Genomic DNA, 24,269 nt, shown 5'->3' with positions numbered 1-24,269 from the left:
TACGCCTATTGCAAGACCTACATCGTCTATGGGAGGGGGCTTGCGAAATGTCAGACATCTTGAATCCAAAGAGTTAGCCAAAGGGGTTTCCAAAATCAAGCAAAAGATCGTTAACCGTTAATCAGGACTATATAAAAGCTATCTAGCTAATATAAGAAGGTTTCCAGTAAAGCGACAGCCGAAATCTGCGAGAATACTTCACCAATTAGCCGTGAACAAACTCGAAGATCATAAGCGTATCCCAGAACGTCTTGCCGGAAGCACGACAGAGGAATAATTGAGGAGGTGTCAACAAGAAGTACTTGAGTACCTGGCCACAGGTGGCGCTGGTAAGTACACCCCCTTCTAGTATTGTGATAGCTGGCGTATCCCTCCATAGAATTCTGTCGGGCAACGGAGTTGACAGCTACATGATTATCGGGTGAGTTTAATATTGAAAAGTTCCTTTATTAGGATTAAACCATTAAGTTAAGAAAGAATGAACAAAACGCTAGACACGGTTACTCTTACTGCAACGTGAAACCGTGAAAATTCTTTCTCTATCGTAACGATAGAGCGCAAGTTGAACATTCTGAACGTCAACAACTGCAGAGACAAAACAAAACGTTAGTTCAACTTTGAAAACAGTACGAGACTATCAAAGAAATTCTTTCAAACTCTGTGGCGGAAATAGCATAATATGTTAACAGGTAAAACCGAAATGACGGGCTCAATGTTAATTAACTTCGGTACCAAGAAAAGACCGCCTACTATTAGGAAGGTCGAATATAAACAAATATAAAAATTAATTTTAATAAGTTTATAATAAAAGGAAGTTAATCAAAGAGGCCTATAAGAGGCGGAGAGATATAAAATAAATCTATAACTTTTGTTAAGCAAAATTAAGAAAGAGAGTCTATACTCTCTTAGACACCAACACTTCCGTCTAAGGGAAGGGTCGGCCATTTAAAGGTGAAAGAGAGTTCATACTCTCTTCGTCACCATAATTTCAAATTAATTCCAAAAGCTAACTAAGCTAATATAGAAGGTTCCAGTAAAGCGACAGCCGAAATCAAAGAGAAATACTTCACCAAAATCGTGAAAATACTCCAAGAACATAAGCGTATCCCAGAACGTCTTGCCGGAAGCACGACAGAGGAAAAATTGAGGAGGTGTCAACAAGAAGTACTATAGTACCTGGCCACAGGTGGCGCTGGTGAGTACACCCCCTTCTAGTATTGTGATAGCTGGCGTATCCCTCCATAGAATTCTGTCGGGCAACGGAGTTGACAGCTACATGATTATCGGGTAAGTTTAATATTGAAAAATATGTGTATATTAACCCTATAAATGCATATGTTATCATTAGAACATTGAAGAAACATGTAAATAAATATTGATAATACAGTATAAATTATACACTGTACATAAAATAAAGTACTGTCCTGTATAAATACTGTAATATAAATACAGTATTTAATACATTACATATATTGTATGTACATTTACATTTATACATAAATAGAGTGTAAGTGTGCAAGTACATACATATGTAGATATAAGTAGTGTACGTGTATATACTGTAGATATGATTTTAGAACTTTTATTCTTATAACAAGATACGTAACTCACCTCTAACAATGATGATGATCTTGATAAATAATGATGATCTTGATAAATGACAATGAAACACTTGTGCAGTATGATGGAGGTGAAGAAGATGAAGATGATTTACTGCACAGGTTAATGAGAGCTTTACTGCTCCTCAGGTGATGCCTCATCGTCAGTTGATAGGGGCGGTGGATCATCAACGACAGCTTCCAATAGAGCTGAAGAAACTGCAGGAGGCGGCGTAGTGGCTCCGTGGGAAGCCGGAAAGGCAGCAGGAGGAGTATCTGATGCTTCTGCAGAAGGTTTTCGGCGCACTAGGAAGTTGTTGACGTTTTTTCATCTGAGCAAAGATGCTCTTGTACAACGCCATTACACCGTCAATACGGTTACTAAATTCGATGGCCTGTGCCATGTTGCAGAGCTCTTGCAGGTTGTCCAAGGTAAGGCCACGTTCTTCAGCTTTGTCGTTGTCGCCGACATCAGCTGCCTCTTCTTCTTCCTCGCTCGCTGATCTTGTCATTTCGACAAGGTCCTTGTTGGTTAGGGGCTCCAAGTGGTACTCGATCAGTGAGTTGACGTCATCCATCGTCATGTCAGAGAAACCTTCGTTGGCTACTAACCGTGCCAGTCTCACAGCCTTATCTACGGCGGAGTGGTGAACTTCGTCTGGCGTAAAGCCCTCATAGTCATGAACAACGTCTGGCCACAATTTTCTCCAACTTGCATTCAATGTTTGCTGTTTCATCTCATTAAGAGCTTTCTGAATGTTGGCCAGGCACGTTGCAATGTTGTATTCCCGCCAATATCTCTTGGGGCTGAAGTCATCGTCATCTTCATCGATGGAGGAGATGAGGCCCTCCATCGTGGACCTCGTGTAGAGGGCCTTGAAAGCCCGAATGACCCCCTGATCCATTGGTTGTATGAGGGAAGTGGTGTTGGGGGGCAGGAACTCCACTTGGACCCTGTCATAATGCAGATTCATTGCATGTCCGCCTGCACAGTCCATCAAGAGAAGGACCTTAAAAGGGCAGCCCATTCTCCGTGAGCTACAGCTTCACCTGTGGGATAAAGCAGTTCACGAACCAGTCGAGTGTGAGGGCTTTAGTTATCCATGCCTTTTTATTACTCATCCAGTAGACGGGCAGCAAGGCTTTGTTTTTGTTTTTCAAAGCCCGAGGATTCATGGACTTGTAAATTAAGCCAGGCTTGAGCATGATGCCCGCGGCATTCCCGCACATGAGGAGAGTAACGCGATCTTTGTGGGCCTTGAACCCTGGCTTTTTTACTGCGTCCTTGTAAAGGAACGTCCGGGACGGCATCCTCTTCCAGAAGAGGCCAGTCTCATCTATATTGAACACCTGCTCCGGGAGATAGCCACCTTCTTTAATTAATTTCGGGAGCTCGTCCTCGACGTAACAAAGAGCTGCCTCTTGGTCTGCCGAGGCGGCCTCCCCATACAAAGGAACGCTGCGAAGGCCAAACCTCCTCTTGAATTTCTCGAACCAGCCCTTGCTGGCAACAAAACGACGTTTTTCTCTTGGGGCAGGATCATCATCTTCGTCGTTATCTTCACCTTCGTCGTCTTCATTAGATTTTCCTTCAGGAACTAGGCTATCATACAGGGTTTTGGCTTTCGTTCGAATCATGTTGGTATCGAGATTAACCTTCTTTTCCCGACAGTCCGATATCCACATTGATAATGCATTCTCCATTTGCACAATCGTCTTATTACGAGGAGTTACAACGCACTTAGTATCCTTGGAGAATGTTATTGAGGCAGTTTTACGTATTTTCATTTCATCTTTTTTTATGTAGCGAACCATTGATTCATTCACTCCGTAAATGCGGGCAACAGACGCATAGCTACTGCCTGCCTTAAGCATGTCCAATAATTTTACTTTCTCGTTCACAGTCATCATTTTTCTCTTCTTCTTGGGTTCACTAGAGGATGTAGATGGTAGAGGATGTTTAGGAGCCATTTTTAAGGGCGTCACAAGCACTATTTTACACTAAAAAGCACAAGAAAACAGCTAAAAGTTCCACGTGGCAAGAATAAGCAACACAAGCGAAGCGAGAGAGAACAATGAATGCGGTCTCCCTTCGCGGGGCGCACGGCAGGGAGAGATGCTGGGTAATGCGTCTCGGCGGCTCGGCCAATCAGCTTGGGAGATTCTGGAGCTGAGATGGCCAGCGAATCAGAGAGGTGGATTTTGAGATGCGCACCATCTTCGTGTTGATACCTGATGTTCTACTGTACTCTCTGCCTTCTGCTAGCGCCCGCGTAACTCTCGCACCATTTTTTTCTAATTTTTGATGAATATTTTTGAAAATCCGCGATGCACTGAGACGGCGAAACTTGAGCCGCGAAATGGCGAGGGATTACTGTACATCATAATGTAGTAGGGCATGCTTGAATCACTCATCAGTGTACGGGAAGAAGTTAGAACAACAAAACAGGTTTTGAGTAAGTTTTCTTTTGACAACTTCATCTTGCCTATAATCACTGCTGGGTGCAGGGCACTGTCACTGTAATAAAGAGAATTCTTTTAGAAAAGGAGTGGAGATCCAATAAACAATAAATACAATTTATGCAGTATGATAATAAAATGAAAAAAATCTAGGAATAATTTGTACTTTTCTTAACTATTTCTCCACACCGCGACTCCAGCCCGCACAGACAAACGCACCCAGAACTTGATTAGGCAAGCTCAAAAACTGTCCCATAGAATATCAACTTGTAGTTAGAAACATTGTCAATAGTTATTCCGATGCCATTGCAACTGGAGTCGAGCCGCACGGGAGGATTAATTGATTACTCTTTAGCATTGAAACGGGAGAATCGGAGCCGATCAAGTCAAGGCCTTATAAGGTACCCAGACAATTCCAGGGAGAGATATAAAAGGGAATTAGTAGATTAAGGGAACAAGGTATTATCGAGCAGGGATAATCCTCTTGTGCTTCTCCAATTGTAGCAGTTAGGAAAAAGAATGGCTCGGTAAGATTGTGTGTTGATTATAGGAAGTTGAATGCAGTCACTAAAGACAAAGCATTTCCACTGCCCTCAACCAAAGAATTACTTGAAAAAGTACGGGATAGTAAATATTTTACAACTGTCAATCTAAAATCTGGATACGATCAAATACCCATTCAGGAAGACAGTAAATGCAAAATGGCATTTATAGCCAACAATCAACTTGTCATTTTAATTTTCTTCCATTTGGGGTTAAAAATGCTCCCAGTCATTTTTCTAGGGCAATGATGGCAGTATTGTCTCCCTTAATTGGCTATAATGTTCTTGTTTATCTAGACAATATCATAATTACAGGGAAAACGGCTGAAAAATATAATATCAATATTCGTAAAGTTTTAAAAGCATTGCACTGTAATGGTATGAAAATGAATTTAAGAGAGTGTAAATAATTCTTTAAACCGGTTGAATTTTTAGGTCATATCCAACCCTGCCCCTGTAAAGTAGAAGCAATTAGAGATTTCCCGAGGGCGCATATCCCTAAGGAAGTGGCCGGGTTCCTTGGCCTCGCTTAGTATTACTGTAAATTCATATGAAGTTTTGGCAAGATCATAATTACAGGGAAAACGGCTGAAAAATATAATATCAATATTCGTAAAGTTTTAAAAGCATTGCACTGTAATGGTATGAAAATGAATTTAAGAGAGTGTAAATAATTCTTTAAACCGGTTGAATTTTTAGGTCATATCCAACCCTGCCCCTGTAAAGTAGAAGCAATTAGAGATTTCCCGAGGGCGCATATCCCTAAGGAAGTGGCCGGGTTCCTTGGCCTCGCTTAGTATTACTGTAAATTCATATGAAGTTTTGGCAAGATAGTAAGACCATTAGATGCTTTGAAAAAACAAAAAGTATTAAATTGGGGAGTGGAAGAAGAAAGGGCCTTTAACAAATTCAAAGCTACCTTAATTAGCGATGAGTTACTCGCATATCCTAGATTTGATAGCCCATTTTTTTGTGACAAAATACGAGTAGCATAGCTAATTGGTGGCATAATTTCTCAATGAGATGATGAGGGTAGAGAGTGACCTGTTTGTTTCTCTTCCAGGGCATTAAAAAAGGGAGAAAAGAATTATAGTACTTGTACATTCGATCGAGAGACATTGACTATTCTTTGGGTCCTAGAGAGGTTATATATGCCGACTGAGTTTCAAAGTGATTGTCGGCTCTTATGTGATTTATTTTAGGGAGACTTGACATCTCGACAAGCGAGGTGGATTGAATTGTTAGAGTTCGACATAAAAGGGTTTGACCACATTGAGGGTAAGGCTAACAAAGTAACTGATGTCCTCTCTAGAGGTGCAGTAGTAGGAGTAACTACTAGGGTATAAAACTAGGAATTAAGTTCAAACCCAAAATGTTGAGGTAACCTATCAAAATAGAAAACGGGATATGAATTCACGCAAGGAGCAATCAGAAAATGAGATCCACAAAAGAGAGAGAGAGAGAGAGAGAGAGAGAGTGGACATGTTAGTGAGAGAGAAAGAGGGAAATAGTAAATGTGAATGTGTGTGGGTGACAGGAACAGGTTCGGAGGTGTCCAGAATGAGTGCCCTGATGATGCAGGTGTGATTGCCCTAGGAGGTTGGGTCATAAAGGAAGTCCGAGAGGGACAGAAAAAAAAAGAGAAATGAATGGAAAGAGTACAAGCAGTGATTAAAGGGGAGTCAGGTAGTTACACATCGTTTCCGAATGTGTCTTGTGAGAATCTTTTTATAAAAAATATCTTATATTGTGCTCACGAGAAGAGGGGAGGGGAAATTTGTGCATTAGTAGTTCTTCCTCCTTCTTCAATTAATCGAGCCATCCACATTGTACATGTAAGTCTGGATGCAAGGCCTCTGGGGATTGATCGAATATTAAGGAGAGCATGTGAATCCTTTATTTTGGTTAGGAATGAAAAAATTTATAGGAAGGTATATAAAATGTTGTTATGCTTGTAACTGTTTCAAAGCGCAGTGTGGCCTGTGATTGCTATTAAATTTTATAAGGTTCAAATGGATGAGGTAGGACCATTTCCTACTGGTTTAACACAACATAAGTATATACAGTACTGTATGTATATTTGTGGATACATTTACACATTACACTCATACTTATGCAATGTAGGATAAATCAGCAAATTAATTAGCCCAGGTGCTATGCTCTTTCATTACTAGGTTTGGTTGCCCAAAAATTTTGATAAGTGATAATGGACTCGAGTTTATAGATTAAGTGGTGAAATCGGTTACAGACTTAATGAAAATTGTACAATTTTCAGTGACCACATGTAAGCCTTCAGCTAATGACTTAGTGGAATCTCTAGTGGAATTTCATAATAGGGAAGTGGTGCGAATTTTACGCTACTTAGTGGCTTGTGACCCCCGTCATTGGCACGTCATGCTTCCTACGGCTGAGCTAACTTTGAAAATTGCATGTAATTCCATCACTCAGGGACACACCTTTCCCTTTAGTGTATGGACAGGATCCTGTGTTACCATTTACGGTCCTGATATATTCGCAACAGTTGTCAAATTATTCAACTGAGCAATACAGAGTCTATTTGCTAAATCTCTTAAGGAGAGTAATGAGCACCACTGAAAGGTATTTGAGAAGAGCTAATGAAAAACACAACTCAAAGTATGAGGATCAGTTCAAAACTTCACTGGTAAAGGTATTTGTGAGCGGTTGTGTGTATTTGAAATGATTACAACCTAGGAAACACAAACTAGAGCCAGCGTATTTGGGTCCATACTGAGTAAAGATGGTTAAATCTAACATAATAGTGATACAAAACATTATTAGTTGAGCAATGTCTGAACATCCTCAGGCACATATACATGTGGTTCTGGAAGAGGTAGTTTTCAAAAGTGTCAAACAGAGTGTAACCCCTTACCCTGCATATGCGACATTAACCAAGTTAATGAGTAGGAATTTTATGTTGCTGTTTGAACAGAACTCATTTCTTCTTTTGACGTGTTCTAGATAAACTTGAAGATAACAATGTATTCTTATGTTTGTGTTTAATGTAGTGAAGTAAAGTGTTGTGGTAATTTTGCTGTGTCTAGCAATATGTATGATATACTACTGAGTGTACCTGATAAGAGAGAGAGAGAGAGAGAGAGAGAGAGAGAGAGAGAGAGAGAGAGAGAGAGAGAGAGAGAGAGAGAGAGAGAGAGAGAGGTCATTTGTGATCCATCAGGTGGATGCTGTATTAATGATATATTTATATGATTCCCGGTTGAGAGGACCGGGAAGTTCCCGAAGGGCAAATGGCTATGGGATTAAAGTTCATACTCCAGGCGAGGCAGTGTTAGAGAATGTGTAGATGTGAATACCTTATACTTAATTAGAGTTATAATATGGGAAAGGCAGGGAAGCTGAATAATTTTCACGGAAATTGGCTAGTGACCACTGATTGATAGTTACAAGTGGAAGTGTATTCATTTTGAAAATGGTGATACTGTGATGGGGGCTTGTGTTGCAAAATTTTGCTTTAAACCCAAATAAGTAAAATTGAGGGATGGAGGAATGCCTATTCCTACCCCTATCCTACCTGTTCATGCCTTTATTGCCCGCAACCAGAGGGAGGCTATTGTTGAAGTTGTGTAATATTTATATTATTTTTTATCTTTGGGTATTCTTATTATGATTACAAAGGTCACAAGAAGAAATGAGTGGAATTATTTTCCATTTATTGTGTACATTTCTATATACAATATTTCCTTTTTTATTTTTTGTGTAATATGTTTATTTTTTGGGGTGATTTCCACGTATATATTATTTTCAGTTTATTACATGGCTTGCCCTATTCCAGATCGGAGTGTCCTCTATAAACCATATAGACTAAAGAGGGCAAGTGTGCACCTCCTCCGGAGTGAGGAGCATGGGGAGGAGTAGTGTCCCAAGCCTTGCATAGCTAATGGCCTTTTTAAGAGTACAGTACTATGACTGTTATAAATTTTTGTGCGAAATCATTGAACTCTTATAAGTGACATGTTTTAAGTCTTATAGATGACATGTCTTAAGTTGTATGGTAACAGTATATTTCCATCACAGTCCACAAATCTAATAGTTTCAGCATATTGGCAGAGCAACATTGCATTTCTTGCTCAGATGGAATGACAGTACCACTCGAACCCTCACAAGAACAATTGGGTACTTGCCTGTTAGTATCTCATTGTGCAAAGTGTATTCACAAACCTTCATGTAATGAAGTGAAAAAACGTATGATCTGATGTCTCATTATCCGTTGACATGTGACATATATTACAGTAACAGACTAGGTAAAGGGGGAGACCTATAACTGGTATTCCAACTAATTTTCTTTAGCTATTGTTAATAAGTCTGGTTACAATCTGTGATATTCCATTAATAGTTTAGTTAAAGAAAAAATTGCTATTACATGGTTTTACAGACAAGAGTTACCTAATCTCCTTTAACCTACATGTAGGCAAACTGACAAGAAAAGTTTATCATTGAGTTAAATCACTACAATGAAAACAAAAGGGCTGAGCCTATTGATTGAGATATATATGTGTACTTACCTGTTACCTGTGAAGCATGTCCATAAACATCGCAGACATGGCTGGTAGAAATGCTAAATATTTTATCATTACTTAGATGTCCAGTTATTTTCCAAAGGGCAATTTTGTTATCATCACCACCACTTGCAATGATGAAATGGTCAGGATGGAAGCCACCACTTTTGGAAGTAATTGCAATGCTGTTGATGCCTGACTGATGAGCCTTGATGCTAGCTATTTTACTAACTCTGGGAACCGGCTGACTGTCACCATAGTCATCAGAATTGTTAGCTAGGTGATCAAGAATAAGCTGCAATAAAGATACAGTATTATTAAACCACAGAACTATTTTTGAGCAATCAAAAATACTCTTAATATCATTCAATGAGGTTGGCTATGTATACTGTACTTAACTTTTATGAAAATTCTCATGATTTTTTATCATAAGGTATACTTTCTTACATATTTTTAAATCATAAGCTACTAAATAAGGGATTTTGACGTAGGAAAAATCTATTTCTGGGCGAAGGACCTGTGCCGCCCAGTGAATAAGCTCCATTTAGCACTTATTCTTAGGTAATTTACTGCTAAATATACCAGAGAAAAAATGTAAAGGAGTGCTAGGTTAACTAGCTCGCTCACCTATTGGTGTCGGTATAAAATTGGGCGTATAATCCAGAGGTCCCGCACTATTTAGATTCATCCACGACAGAAACCCCAATAGAGGAGAGCCGTTCAACCTCACTCGGTACTACTAACAATGCATCCGCTCAGAACCCAACTCCTTAGCACCCAAAGTTTGGGGACTCCAAGGGAGAGGAGCTGGGAGGGTTCACTGGGCGGCACAGGTCCTTCGCCCAGAAATAGATTTTTCCTACGTCAAAATCCCTTTTCTGGGCTCGAACCTGTGCCGCCCAGTGAATCTATACAAGAGAAAATGTCACCAAACTTGCAAAATAAAGGAAAAAACATAAGCGTAAGGGAAATACAGGATGCTTTTAATCAGAGATGAGTACCAAAAAACAATTATAAGGGTATCTTAAATATGAACATAAATCCAATAAGGTAGGTATAATAATGCCGTGAGTGATAATATATACAGATACTCAGGAGTATAAAATTTACAAATATAATAACAGTATTCAGGTGCGAGACCAACGAATACAAATAGGGTATAAATGAGGCAGGTAAGAGGGAGAGATAAAGAGTCAAGGCATTAACCTGTGAGTTACTTGGGAGTAACTACGCTCCCTGCGGCTACTGTAGAAAATTTTAGGGCTTCCAAATGTTTAAGGTAGTGTTTCTTGAACACTGACGGTGATTTCCACCCTGTATACCTGGAAAGGTCTGTAAAATTCATGTGGTGAAAGAAGTTCACCGAGGTAGCAACCGCCCTGATATCATTGCAAAGAGGAAAGAGTCAGGGTTAGCTTGTTTAATAAAATACAAGATTTGTTGCCTGATCCCTTTAATAGTAATGGTACCGCCTTGTTCTCTAACGAATAGAGGCCCCGAGGAGTTAGAGGAGGTCCGGGATAAATAAGACCTAAGAGTAGTAACAGGGCACAGAGACGGATCTTGCGTGAGGGGAACAATTTTCCAGGAAGACCATCTGTTTTGAGGGTCTTCGTTCTTAGCCAAAAAGAATTTGTTAGGAGAAAGAAGGACCTCTCCCGAAGGCAGGAAGTCAATATGACCCGGGTCTCTCGACAAGGCTGCCAATTCAGAAATTCTTGCCCCGGAAGCCAAGCTCACCAGGAAAAGTGTTTTCCTGAGAAGGGGAATGTAATCACAAGAACTGTTAATGGTATCAGAAGCCAATCTGAGTACATCATTAAGGAACCAGGTCACCGGAGTAGGACGAGTAACCGGTTTCAGTCTGGCACAAGCTTTCGGAATTGAAGCTAACAAAGAGTCGGTTAAGTCTATGTTAAAACCCACTAGGAAGATCTTTTTCAGAGCCGATTTAATAGTGGTGATAGTATTGGCTGCCAGACCTGATTCTAATAAAGATCTAAAGAAAGTGACTGTAAGGTTCAAGTTCATACAGTTCACGTCTGAGTCTATTAAAAATTTTGCCAACTTTTTAACTGCAGAGTCATACTGGCGGATGGTGGAATCCCGTTTATCCGATTCTAGGAACAAGGTGTTTTGAGGATCAATATTGGCACCATGCATAGCCGCAAACTTCATAAAGTCCATAAAGTTAGGGCGCTCTGAATGTTTGAGAAAGCGTACACAACGCGTGTTTGTACTATCTGAGACAGAACCGGATTGGGTATCGGGTGAGGGTATAGTCTCAACTCTCGCAGGAGAGGATACCAGTTGCTCTTGGGCCAGTTGGGTGCGACCAAGGCTACTTGTCCCTTGAAGGATCTCAGTTTGTCTAGAACTTTCAGCAAAAGATTCACCGGGGGAAAGAGATAAATCTTTTTCCAGGTGTCCCAATTCTGTGACATGGCGTCTGTGGCGTAAGCCTGAGGGTCTAGATTGGGAGCCACATATACTCTCAATTTGTGGTTGGATTCCGTGGCGAAGAGGTCCACTTGGAGACCGGGAACCTGAGAGAGAATCCACCGAAATGACTTTAGATCGAGTGACCATTCCGATTCTAGAGGGGAGGTCCGGGACAGGGCGTCTGCCACTACATTCCGGACTCCCGCCAGGTGGACAGCTGAAAGATGCCAACGGTTCAAGGCTGCTAGGGAGAATATGGCTACTAGAACATGGTTCAGAGGCCCTGACTTTGACCCGCCTCTGTTGAGGCAGCGGACCACCACTTCGCTGTCGAGGACCAGACGAAGGTGTTGTTTCTTGGGAAGAGCAAGACGTTTCAGGGTTAGAAGAACTGCCATGGCCTCTAGCACATTGATGTGAAATTGGCGGAACAAGGGAGTCCAAAGACCTTGAACTTTCTTGAGCTGAGAATAACCGCCCCAACCTGATAAGGATGCGTCCGTGTGAATGATTAATTTCGGAGGCGGAAATCGAAGGGGAACTGACTTTGACAGACTGTTTGCTCTTGTCCAAGGAAGAAGTCTTTCCCGTAGAATGGGAGGAAGGCGGACTTTCCTGTCCCGGAGCTTCCGGTTCGCCCTCGAACGCCAGACACGATTGATATCTTTCAATTTTGCCTTCAGAAGAAGATCCGTCACTGAGGCAAACTGAAGGGACCCCAGAATCCTCTCTTGGAGTCGTCTGGAACTTACTTTGTCTTTGAGAAAGCGTTTGGTGTTCCTTGCAATCTCTAACCTCTTGGGTCTGGGAAGACACAGAGTATGAGATATAAGATCCCATTGCAGGCCGAGCCATTGGAACTTCGATTTTGGGAGAAGACGGGACTTCTTGAAGTTGATCTGGAAGCCTAGAGATTGAAGATAATGGATGACTTTGTGAGTGGCTTTTAGGCAATTTTGGGAGGTGTCTGACCAAATGAGCCAGTCGTCCAGATAGGCTACTACTTGAGTCCCTTGATTCCTGAGTTCCTGAACAGCGACTTCTGCTAACTTTGTGAAGATCCTTGGGGCGATGTTGAGCCCGAAAGGCATCACCTTGAAGGAGTAACTTTTGTCCCCTAAGCGAAAGCCTAGGTACGGACGGAAGTGTCTCGCTATCGGGACGTGATAATAGGCGTCTGTAAGATCGATAGAGGTGGTGACGGCCCCACGGGGAAGTAAGGTCCGCACCTGCGAGACGGTAAGCATTCGAAACTTGTCGCATTGAATGGACAAGTTGAGAAGGGATAGGTCTAGAATCACTCTTCTCTTGTCTGAATCCTTCTTCGGGACACTGAACAGCCGACCTTGAAACTTCAGGTGTTTCGTTTCTTGTACGGCGTTCTTTTGTAAAAGATCCTGGACAAATTCGACCAGGTCCGGAGTGGAATGTTGACGAAATTTGTTCGGAGGAGGAGGTCCTTGAATCCAACTCCACCCCAGTCCCTTGGAGATGATACTGAACGCCCAGGGACTGAACCTCCATTTGTTGCGGAAGGCATAGAGCCTCCCCCCTACCTGCTGCACCTCGGTATTGGTTTGAGGAGTTGCCTCCACGTCCGCCTCGGAAGTTCTTTCCTCTGCGAAAAGCTCTTCCCCTGCCTTTGTTCTGGTTAGAACCACGGTGGTAGCCTCTACCTCTACCATAACTCTGGGAAGAGCTATGAGCCTCATACGACTGGTTAAAGGCAGGAGAAGTGGCGGAGGCACCAGAAAGCTGGCTCTTAGGAAGCAGAACGGTGACATAGTCGTCCGAAGGAGCCTGAGAGGTGGAAGGCTGTGCCGGGGCAACAGGAGATGGGGGAAGAGGCAGCCGGAAAATGGGCGAACCAGTCTGCTGTTGCCTGAACTGGGTGGAAGTATATGGACGGAGCTTCTTCCTACCCCGGGCTTGGTAATTTGCAGGGTCAGATTTACGTTTAGGAGTCAAACCCCAACGGGCTTTAAGGCTCTGGTTGACTCTAGTGGCCTCCGCCAAGACTTCCTCTACAAGGTCCTCAGGGAAGAGGTTTGAACCCCAACAGGAGCACCGGATCAGCTTATTAGGTTCATGCCTAATAGTCGCCTCTGCCAGGACATGTTTGCGACACTTGCGTTTAGCAGTAGCGAAGTCATACAGGTCGTAGTATAATGACTGCAACGTAGCCTTGTTGAGAGATTTAAAAATACTCTCAGTATCGTAAGTCAAGGCTATCGACTCCGTGGAAGTGGCCAGGTTCAGAGTACGGCCAACGCGTAGGCGAGAATCATACTCCTGTTTAATGAGGGATTCCGGGAGACGGGGAAGCCGCTCACTAAACATTACCGAAGCACAGTCTGCTGCTAGCTTTCCAGAGGTAAATGTGGTATGGACGTTGTCCCAACACTCAATGCCTGAAGGAAGAAGGAGGGAGATTGGATCCACCTCTCGGATGGGAGGCAAGGGCTTCTCTTCCAGAGCATATTGGAAGGCAAGCTCTGCTACCTTATTGACACATGGAGTCACGGTGTTTTTGTCCATTAGGAACATTGTAAAAGAGCTCTTATAAGGCGTCAACATAGTGTTGGTGCAGCCGATGTCATTCAGGAATCTGGCCCACACAGATTGGGCCTGCTCTTTTGGGAAGATGACTGTCTCCTTGGGGATCTTGTCTAACCGAACCAAAGCTTCCTCGGTAAGCCTGGCATAACCATGAAATGGAAATGCCAGACCAGGAGGAAAGAATTCAAAGTCCTCTAGGGGACGAGTGCCAAGACCCTCCAAAGTTAACATTCCGTCTGAGAACGGGGAATGAAGAGCCATACGCCAAGGGTTGTTTTTGGCAAACTGCGGGAGCTTAGAGGCATCCGGGATGAGAGAGCTTTGGACCCGCTCCGGAGCACCTTGCTCTAATGCCCCAAGTCTCTGACCGATGTTAGAGAACATCGTGTCCATCTTAGACTGTATCTCTGATACAAACTTAGCCTGCATCTCCGACACGATGCGAAGCATGGCTGATTCGGAAAGGCCCGGGCTAGCAGCAGGTGTGGCGGAATGAACTCCCGGGTCGCGAGACTTAGAGGAGGAGCCAGAAGCCTTAGATGACAGGTTTGTATTCTGTTTAGAACCATGAGAAGCCTTATGAGGCTTATGAACTTTAGGTAAGGTTCTAGACTTATTCTTGGGGGGAACCGGGTGTGATCGTTGGGACGAATCACGGTCCCCAGAAAAACCATGGAAGGAAGAGCGATCAGAAGAAGAAGAAAGAGAGGGGCTGAGGATAGGAATCTCAGCGCCAGAAACACCTGCCTCACTTACCACCCTACCTGTATCTGGATCATCCAATAACATGGGTTCCACGTCAAGGTTCATGGAGGCAACATTGTCTTCTAGATCTCCGGGGGCGTCCGACGGATCCTGCTCTGGATCAATAAACCCCGCTATGGTGGCATCAATGTGGGCAATGATGGGAGCTGCAACATGCCTAGCCACAGCGGCTGAAGACTTGGCGTTGGGGTAAATCAGGGAACAGTAGTCCTCGGAGAGGACGTACGGCCGCTTGGACTTCACGTTCCGGGCAAAACCGACCAACCCACACTTTCAGTGTGGCCTGATCCGCAGACTTTTGCTCCGGGGATGCCTGAAATAATAGTGGGAATTATAAAAGGGCAGACTCCCAGTGGTCCTTCAAGACCATAGATATCTTACTAAATAGTGTATGTATGCCAAAAAAGGTAAGATAAATAAGAAGGCAACATAGCCAACGGGACTCACTGAGTCAGATCCAAGGGTGGTAACAAGGTCAAAACAGACCACACAGTTATCCGGGTGCCATACCACGACATCCTCCAGCTGCACACCGCAGAGGGCATGAGACCGACAGACGGTATGGCCGCAGGGCTGATGTAGAACAGCTGCACAGGCTGTCGTCTGACAATGCACCATCTATAAAAAGAATAGTATATGAGAAACTGTAATTCTCTTAAGTAGGGGCGGGTCCGGAGGACCCGGCCTAAACATAAGTCTAGCTTAAGACTAAAGTAAATAGTATATGAGAAACTGTAATTCTCTTAAGTAGGGGCGGGTCCGGAGGACCCGGGCCTAACATAAGCCTAACACAAGATTAGGGCTTAACTGTAATATTCTTAAGTAGGGGCGGGTCCGGAGGACCCGGCCTAAACATAAGTCTAGCTTAAGACTAAAGTAAATAGTATATGAGAAACTGTAATTCTCTTAAGTAGGGGCGGGTCCGGAGGACCCGGGCCTAACATAAGCCTAACACAAGATTAGGGCTTAACTGTAATATTCTTAAGTAGGGGCGGGTCCGGAGGACCCGGCCTAAACAAAAGTCTAGCTTAAGACTAAAGTATAGCCATCCATTCCGGTCGAGCCGGGAGTATAAAAAAGGATGCAACAACAAAAATTTAAGACACAGGGTGTCTGATTTCCCGGGGCGAGGCTAAGCCCCGGGCCGGGAAATAAAAGTATCCAAAACCAATTCGTATAGGAACTCCGGGGTAGTGATCTGTCATATAATCATCATAGGAACTGTTATAAATTAAATAGGGGGGCGGAACTGTAGATAAGAACCGCCAACGGAACCCAGAGGGTTTCATATAACATAAACCAGTGTGATAAGTGAATATAAAATAGGGTGCACCGGGATCCAACTCTGTTGACCGGTGGCCAACCAGACTAGACAGAGCCGAACCCGCCGGGACACCCGGAGGACAAAGTCCATAAACACTGAACTACCCCCTCTACAAGGAGGGAAGGCAACGGTCCCCTAGGGGAGAGGGGGAGAGAAGCCTAGCCACCCACCTAGCGAGAGGGGGAGCATGGGGGAGGATCACGTGATACGGAGCAGCAGGGCTACCAACTGACGAACCCCAACCAGACAGATCAAACGGAGTAATAGCACAATATTCATTATAATAGTAATAGCGTTGATAATATAAAATAAACACATAAAAATTTTTGGGCAAGGCATGCAACATAATAATTAAATCACAAAAGACACATCTGATGGCTTAAAAAATAACATTGCCGCCTAGCACGAAGGTCGGCAGCCATAACGATACGTAAATGATATCGGCCCAAAATTTGAACCACGAGGGTTCTAAACGCTAAAAAATGAATATCCATAAAAACAAATAAAATTTAATAATAAAAATAATACATATAGTAACACCGCGAGTGAAACTAAAAGCTCTCAAAACAGGAGTACCAACTGTAAATGGAATCAAGCAAGATCGGTATGAACGAAGAGAATACACTCCTATAATTCAAATATTAGACGATCTAGGTTGCTCAAAACACAGCAAAACACAGCTTGGTACTTAACTTAGACGGTGTCTCCAGGGAAACCGACGAAGAAGCCATAATCCAAAGAAAATAAGCGAAAAAACGAGAGCACAACAAAAAAGCGGGTTACACACAAGACGTGCTAAAAGGAGTTGGGTTCTGAGCGGATGCATTGTTAGTAGTACCGAGTGAGGTTGAACGGCTCTCCTCTATTGGGGTTTCTGTCGTGGATGAATCTAAATAGTGCGGGACCTCTGGATTATACGCCCAATTTTATACCGACACCAATAGGTGAGCGAGCTAGTTAACCTAGCACTCCTTTACATTTTTTCTCTGGTATATTTAGCAGTAAATTACCTAAGAATAAGTGCTAAATGGAGCTTATTCACTGGGCGGCACAGGTTCGAGCCCAGAAAAGAGGTGTAAGCTTTAAACCTAAAATGACAAAAAATACTAGCCACGTCAGCTTCACGACCTTTTGTCTGGCAAAACAGCATGACCCTGTAGGTAAGTTTATGAGAGGGTCCTGATGCAAAATATCAATTTAATGTAAGCTGAGAAAACTTGTCACTGCCACTTAATGAGGAGAAGGAACAGCATCTGATGTAATTTGAAGGCAAGTATGAAAATAATAGATTCTACAATAAAAGAAAATGTTATTTATTAAGAGGATTAATAGCTTTAAATCATAAAGCTAAGTCACATATTTCCAAGAGGGTAGAAATAAGAAGTGACAATAGTCAATTTACTAATTCAACCCAAGATATACTTTAAAATCTTAAATTCCATCAATTACACTGTATAGTACATACCACCTAAACTTGAGATTCCCCTGTAGAGTAGTGCCCTCAAGTAACGCACTGAAGGTATTAAAAGATCTTTGTAGCATTCTTTTGGCTCCTAGATACACTCACTTTTTAGCCTTCTACAATACCCAAGTCCCTGCCTCCTTGGTTCTATCTTGCTGTCCAACCTCTCAACATTTACTTCATACTACAACTGCAGGTTCCTCCTATCGCATAGTTGCTGAATGGCCTTCTAGGTCCAAATGTTGGGACATAAGGTCCAAAAATCATAAATTCACTCCAATCAACTCCAATTCAAGAATAAAGCACCCCCTAAAATGAGTTTAAAATGTTATTTTGATAATAAAATAAATTTTTGAATATACTTACCCGGTGATTATAATAGCTGCAACTCTGTTGCCCGACAGACAACTCTACGGTAAAAACTCGCCAGCGATCGCTACACAGGTTGCGGGTGTGCCCAACAGCGCCATCTGTCGTCCAGATACCCAGTACTCAATGTAAACAAAGACTCAATTTTCTCCTCGTCCCACTGCGTCTCTATTGGGGAGGAAGGGAGGGTCCTTTAATTTATAATCACTGGGTAAGTATATTCAAAAATTTATTTTATTATCAAAATAACATTTTTCAATATTTAACTTAGCCGGTGATTATAATAGCTGATTCACACCCAGGGGGGTGGGTAGAGACCAGCAATATATGTTTACACTTTTATGAGCTAAGAGTTTTTATTTCATTTTAGAAGTTATCAAAATAACAAAAACAAAATAAATAGGTACCTGGTAAGGAAGTCGACTTGAACAATTACTCTGCCTTTTAAGTACGTCTTCCTTACGGAGCCTCGCGATCCTCTTAGGATGCAGATCGACCCCTAGGATCTGAAGTATCAAGGGTTGCGACCCATACAACAGGACCTCATCAAAACCCCTAATCTAGGCGCTCTCAAGAAATGACTTTGACCACCCGCCAAATCAACCAGGATGCGAAAGGCTTCTTAGCCTTCCGGACAACCCAAAAACAACAATAAAAACATTTCAAGAGAAAGATTAAAAGGGTATGAAATTAGGGAATTGTAGTGGTTGAGCCCTCACCCACTACTGCACTCGCTGCTACGAATGGTCCAAGTGTGTAGCAGTCCTCGTAAAGAGACTGGACATCCTTTAGATAAAAAGACGCAAACACTGACTTGCTTCTCCAATAGGTTGCGTCCATTATACTTCGCAGAGATCTATTTTGCTTAAAGGCCACTGAAGTTGCGACAGCTCTAACTTCGTGTGTCCTTACCTTCAGCAATGCTTGGTCTTCCTCACTCAGATGGGAATGAGCTTCTCGTATTAACAGTCTGATAAAATAGGATAAAGCATTCTTTGACATAGGCAAAGATGGTTTCTTAACTGAACACCATAAAGCTTCAGATAGGCCTCGTAAAGGTTTAGTTCGTTTTAAATAGAACTTAAGAGCTCTCACAGGGCATAAGACTCTTTCTAGTTCATTGCCAACCATATTCGATAAGCTGGGAACATCGAACGATTTCGGCCAAGGTCGAGAAGGTAGCTCGTTTTTGGCTAGAAAACCAAGTTGTAGAGAACATGTAGCCTTTTCTGACGAAAATCCGATGTTCTTGCTGAAGGCATGAATCTCACTGACTCTTTTAGCTGTGGCTAAGCATACCAGGAAAAGTGTCTTTAAGGTGAGATCTTTCAGGGAGGCTGATTGTAGCGGCTCAAACCTGTCTGACATGAGGAATCTTAGTACCACGTCTAAATTCCAACCAGGTGTAACCAAACGACGCTCCTTCGTGGTCTCAAAAGACTTAAGGAGGTCCTGTAGATCTTTATTGTTGGAAAGATCTAAGCCTCTATGCCGGAAGACCGATGCCAACATGCTTCTGTAGCCCTTGATAGTGGGAGCTGAAAGTGATCGTTCTTTTCTCAGGTATAAGAGAAAGTCAGCAATCTGAGCTACAGAGGTACTGGTTGAGGATACAGATACTGACTTGCACCAGTTTCGGAATACTTCCCACTTCGATTGGTAGACTCTAAGGGTGGATGTTCTCCTTGCTCTAGCAATCGCACTGGCTGCCTCCTTCGAAAAGCCTCTAGCTCTCGAGAGTCTTTCGATAGTCTGAAGGCAGTCAGACGAAGAGCGTGGAGGCTTTGGTGTACCTTCTTTACGTGTGGCTGACGTAGAAGGTCCACCCTTAGAGGGAGACTTCTGGGAACGTCTACTAGCCATCGAAGTACCTCGGTGAACCATTCTCTCGCGGGCCAGAGGGGAGCAACTAGCGTCAACCTTGTCCCTTCGTGAGAGGTGAACTTCTGCAGTACCTTGTTGACAATCTTGAACGGTGGGAATGCGTATAGATCTAGATGCGACCAATCTAGGAGAAAGGCATCTATGTGTATTGCTGCTGGGTCTGGGATTGGTGAGCAATATATTGGGAGCCTCTTGGTCATCGAGGTTGCAAAGAGATCTATGGTTGGTTGGCCCCAAGTGGCCCAAAGTCTCTTGCATACATCCTTGTGGAGGGTCCATTCTGTTGGAATGACTTGCCCCTTCCGACTGAGACAATCTGCCATGACATTCGAGTTGCCTTGGATGAACCTCGTTACTAGTGATATGTTTTGACCTTTTGACCAGATGAGCAGGTCCCTTGCGATCTCGTACAACGTCAGTGAGTGGGTCCCTCCTTGGTTGGAGATGTACGCCAAGGCAGTGGCGTTGTCCGAGTTCACTTCCACCACTTTGCCTTGAAGGAGAGACCTGAAGCTTTTCAAGGCCAGATGTACTGCCAGTAGCTCCTTGCAGTTGATATGCATTATCCTTTGACTCGAGTTCCATAGTCCCGAACATTCCCGACCGTCTAATGTCGCGCCCCAGCCTACGTCCGATGCGTCCGAGAAGAGAACGTGGTTGGGAGTCTGAACAGCCAGGGGAAGACCCTCTCTTAGGCTGATACTGTCCTTCCACCAAGTCAGGCAAGACTTCATCTTCTCGGAAATGGGGATCGAGACCGCTTCTAGCGTCTTGTCCTTTTTCCAGTGAAATGCTAGGTGGTAATGAAGAGGACGGAGGTGTAGTCTTCCTAATGACACAAACTGTTCCAGGGATGATAGCGTCCCTATCAGACTCATCCACTTCCTGACTGAACATCGTTCCTTCTTCAGCATGTTCTGGATGCATAACTGGGCTTGGCTTGTTCTGGGGGCCGACGGAAAAGCCCGAAAAGCTAGACTGTGAATCTCCATCCCTAAATACACAATAGTTTGGGATGGGACCAGTTGTGACTTTTCCATATTGACAAGGAGACCCAATTCCTTGGTCAGATCTAGAGTCCACTTTAGATCCTTCAGACAGCGACGACTGGAAGAAGCTCTGAGAAGCCAGTCGTCCAAATAGAGGGAGGCTCGGATGTCCGCTAAATGAAGGAATTTGGCTACATTCCTCATCAGCCTCGTAAACACAAGAGGAGCTGTGCTTAGGCCAAAGCACAGGGCTTGAAACTGGTAGACAACCTTTTCGAAAACGAATCTCAGAAAAGGTTGGGAGTCCGGGTGGATGGGGACGTGGAAGTAGGCGTCCCTTAGGTCTAAAGAGACCATCCAGTCTTCCCTTCTGACCGCTGCTAAGACTGACTTTGAGGTCTCCATGGAGAACGTCTGCTTTGTGACAAAGACATTCAGAGCACTGACGTCTAGCACCGGCCTCCACCCTCCTGTCTTCTTTGACACCAAGAAGAGTCGGTTGTAGAATCCCGGAGATTGAAGGTCCGAGACTCTGACCACTGCTCCCTTCTCTAGTAAAAGAGACACCTCCTGTTTCAAGGCTCGTCTCTTGTCTTCCTCTCTGTACCTGGGAGAGAGATCGATGGGAGACGTTGCTAGAGGGGGTTTCCGTACAAACGGGATCTTGTACCCCTCTCTGAGCAACTTCACAGATTGTGCATCTGCGCCTCTCTCTTCCCAGGTCTGCCAGAAGTTCTTGAGTCTGGCTCCGGGGTAGTGATCTGTCATATAATCATCATAGGAACTGTTATAAATTAAATAGGGGGGCGGAACTGTAGATAAGAACCGCCAACGGAACCCAGAGGGTTTCATATAACATAAACCAGTGTGATAAGTGAATATAAAATAGGGTGCACCGGGATCCAACTCTGTTGACCGGTGGCCAACCAGACTAGACAGAGCCGAACCCGCCGGGACACCCGGAGGACAAAGTCCATAAACACTGAACTACCCCCTCTACAAGGAGGGAAGGCAACGGTCCCCTAGGGGAGAGGGGGAGAGAAGCCTAGCCACCCACCTAGCGAGAGGGGGAGCATGGGGGAGGATCACGTGATACGGAGCAGCAGGGCTACCAACTGACGAACCCCAACCAGACAGATCAAACGGAGTAATAGCACAATATTCATTATAATAGTAATAGCGTTGATAATATAAAATAAACACATAAAAATTTTTGGGCAAGGCATGCAACATAATAATTAAATCACAAAAGACACATCTGATGGCTTAAAAAATAACATTGCCGCCTAGCACGAAGGTCGGCAGCCATAACGATACGTAAATGATATCGGCCCAAAATTTGAACCACGAGGGTTCTAAACGCTAAAAAATGAATATCCATAAAAACAAATAAAATTTAATAATAAAAATAATACATATAGTAACACCGCGAGTGAAACTAAAAGCTCTCAAAACAGGAGTACCAACTGTAAATGGAATCAAGCAAGATCGGTATGAACGAAGAGAATACACTCCTATAATTCAAATATTAGACGATCTAGGTTGCTCAAAACACAGCAAAACACAGCTTGGTACTTAACTTAGACGGTGTCTCCAGGGAAACCGACGAAGAAGCCATAATCCAAAGAAAATAAGCGAAAAAACGAGAGCACAACAAAAAAGCGGGTTACACACAAGACGTGCTAAAAGGAGTTGGGTTCTGAGCGGATGCATTGTTAGTAGTACCGAGTGAGGTTGAACGGCTCTCCTCTATTGGGGTTTCTGTCGTGGATGAATCTAAATAGTGCGGGACCTCTGGATTATACGCCCAATTTTATACCGACACCAATAGGTGAGCGAGCTAGTTAACCTAGCACTCCTTTACATTTTTTCTCTGGTATATTTAGCAGTAAATTACCTAAGAATAAGTGCTAAATGGAGCTTATTCACTGGGCGGCACAGGTTCGAGCCCAGAAAAGAGGTGTAAGCTTTAAACCTAAAATGACAAAAAATACTAGCCACGTCAGCTTCACGACCTTTTGTCTGGCAAAACAGCATGACCCTGTAGGTAAGTTTATGAGAGGGTCCTGATGCAAAATATCAATTTAATGTAAGCTGAGAAAACTTGTCACTGCCACTTAATGAGGAGAAGGAACAGCATCTGATGTAATTTGAAGGCAGGTATGAAAATAATAGATTCTACAATAAAAGAAAATGTTATTTATTAAGAGGATTAATAGCTTTAAATCATAAAGCTAAGTCACATATTTCCAAGAGGGTAGAAATAAGAAGTGACAATAGTCAATTTACTAATTCAACCCAAGATATACTTTAAAATCTTAAATTCCATCAATTACACTGTATAGTACATACCACCTAAACTTGAGATTCCCCTGTAGAGTAGTGCCCTCAAGTAACGCACTGAAGGTATTAAAAGATCTTTGTAGCATTCTTTTGGCTCCTAGATACACTCACTTTTTAGCCTTCTACAATACCCAAGTCCCTGCCTCCTTGGTTCTATCTTGCTGTCCAACCTCTCAACATTTACTTCATACTACAACTGCAGGTTCCTCCTATCGCATAGTTGCTGAATGGCCTTCTAGGTCCAAATGTTGGGACATAAGGTCCAAAAATCATAAATTCACTCCAATCAACTCCAATTCAAGAATAAAGCACCCCCTAAAATGAGTTTAAAATGTTATTTTGATAATAAAATAAATTTTTGAATATACTTACCCGGTGATTATAATAGCTGCAACTCTGTTGCCCGACAGACAACTCTACGGTAAAAACTCGCCAGCGATCGCTACACAGGTTGCGGGTGTGCCCAACAGCGCCATCTGTCGTCCAGATACCCAGTACTCAATGTAAACAAAGACTCAATTTTCTCCTCGTCCCACTGCGTCTCTATTGGGGAGGAAGGGAGGGTCCTTTAATTTATAATCACTGGGTAAGTATATTCAAAAATTTATTTTATTATCAAAATAACATTTTTCAATATTTAACTTAGCCGGTGATTATAATAGCTGATTCACACCCAGGGGGGTGGGTAGAGACCAGCAATATATGCTTACACTTTTATGAGCTAAGAGTTTTTATTTCATTTTAGAAGTTATCAAAATAACAAAAACAAAATAAATAGGTACCTGGTAAGGAAGTCGACTTGAACAATTACTCTGCCTTTTAAGTACGTCTTCCTTACGGAGCCTCGCGATCCTCTTAGGATGCAGATCGACCCCTAGGATCTGAAGTATCAAGGGTTGCGACCCATACAACAGGACCTCATCAAAACCCCTAATCTAGGCGCTCTCAAGAAATGACTTTGACCACCCGCCAAATCAACCAGGATGCGAAAGGCTTC

At 43.1% G+C, this 24,269-nt stretch overlaps 1 protein-coding gene across 1 annotated transcript in view; it reads right to left on the bottom strand.

Moving 5' to 3' along the window:
- The window catches only part of LOC137637807 (tRNA (34-2'-O)-methyltransferase regulator WDR6), a 408,022-nt gene that overhangs the window by 28,750 nt on the left and 355,003 nt on the right, over positions 1-24,269 (bottom strand). The window contains exon 12 of the mRNA XM_068369918.1: positions 9,142-9,430. Within this exon, the coding sequence (XP_068226019.1) occupies positions 9,142-9,430 (289 nt within the window). The remainder of the gene's footprint in view (positions 1-9,141; positions 9,431-24,269) is intronic.

This window comes from Palaemon carinicauda, chromosome 1, assembly GCF_036898095.1.
Source record: "Palaemon carinicauda isolate YSFRI2023 chromosome 1, ASM3689809v2, whole genome shotgun sequence".
In the NCBI taxonomy this organism is placed as follows: domain Eukaryota; kingdom Metazoa; phylum Arthropoda; class Malacostraca; order Decapoda; family Palaemonidae; genus Palaemon; species Palaemon carinicauda.
This window is presented reverse-complemented; position numbering and strand designations above follow the sequence as displayed.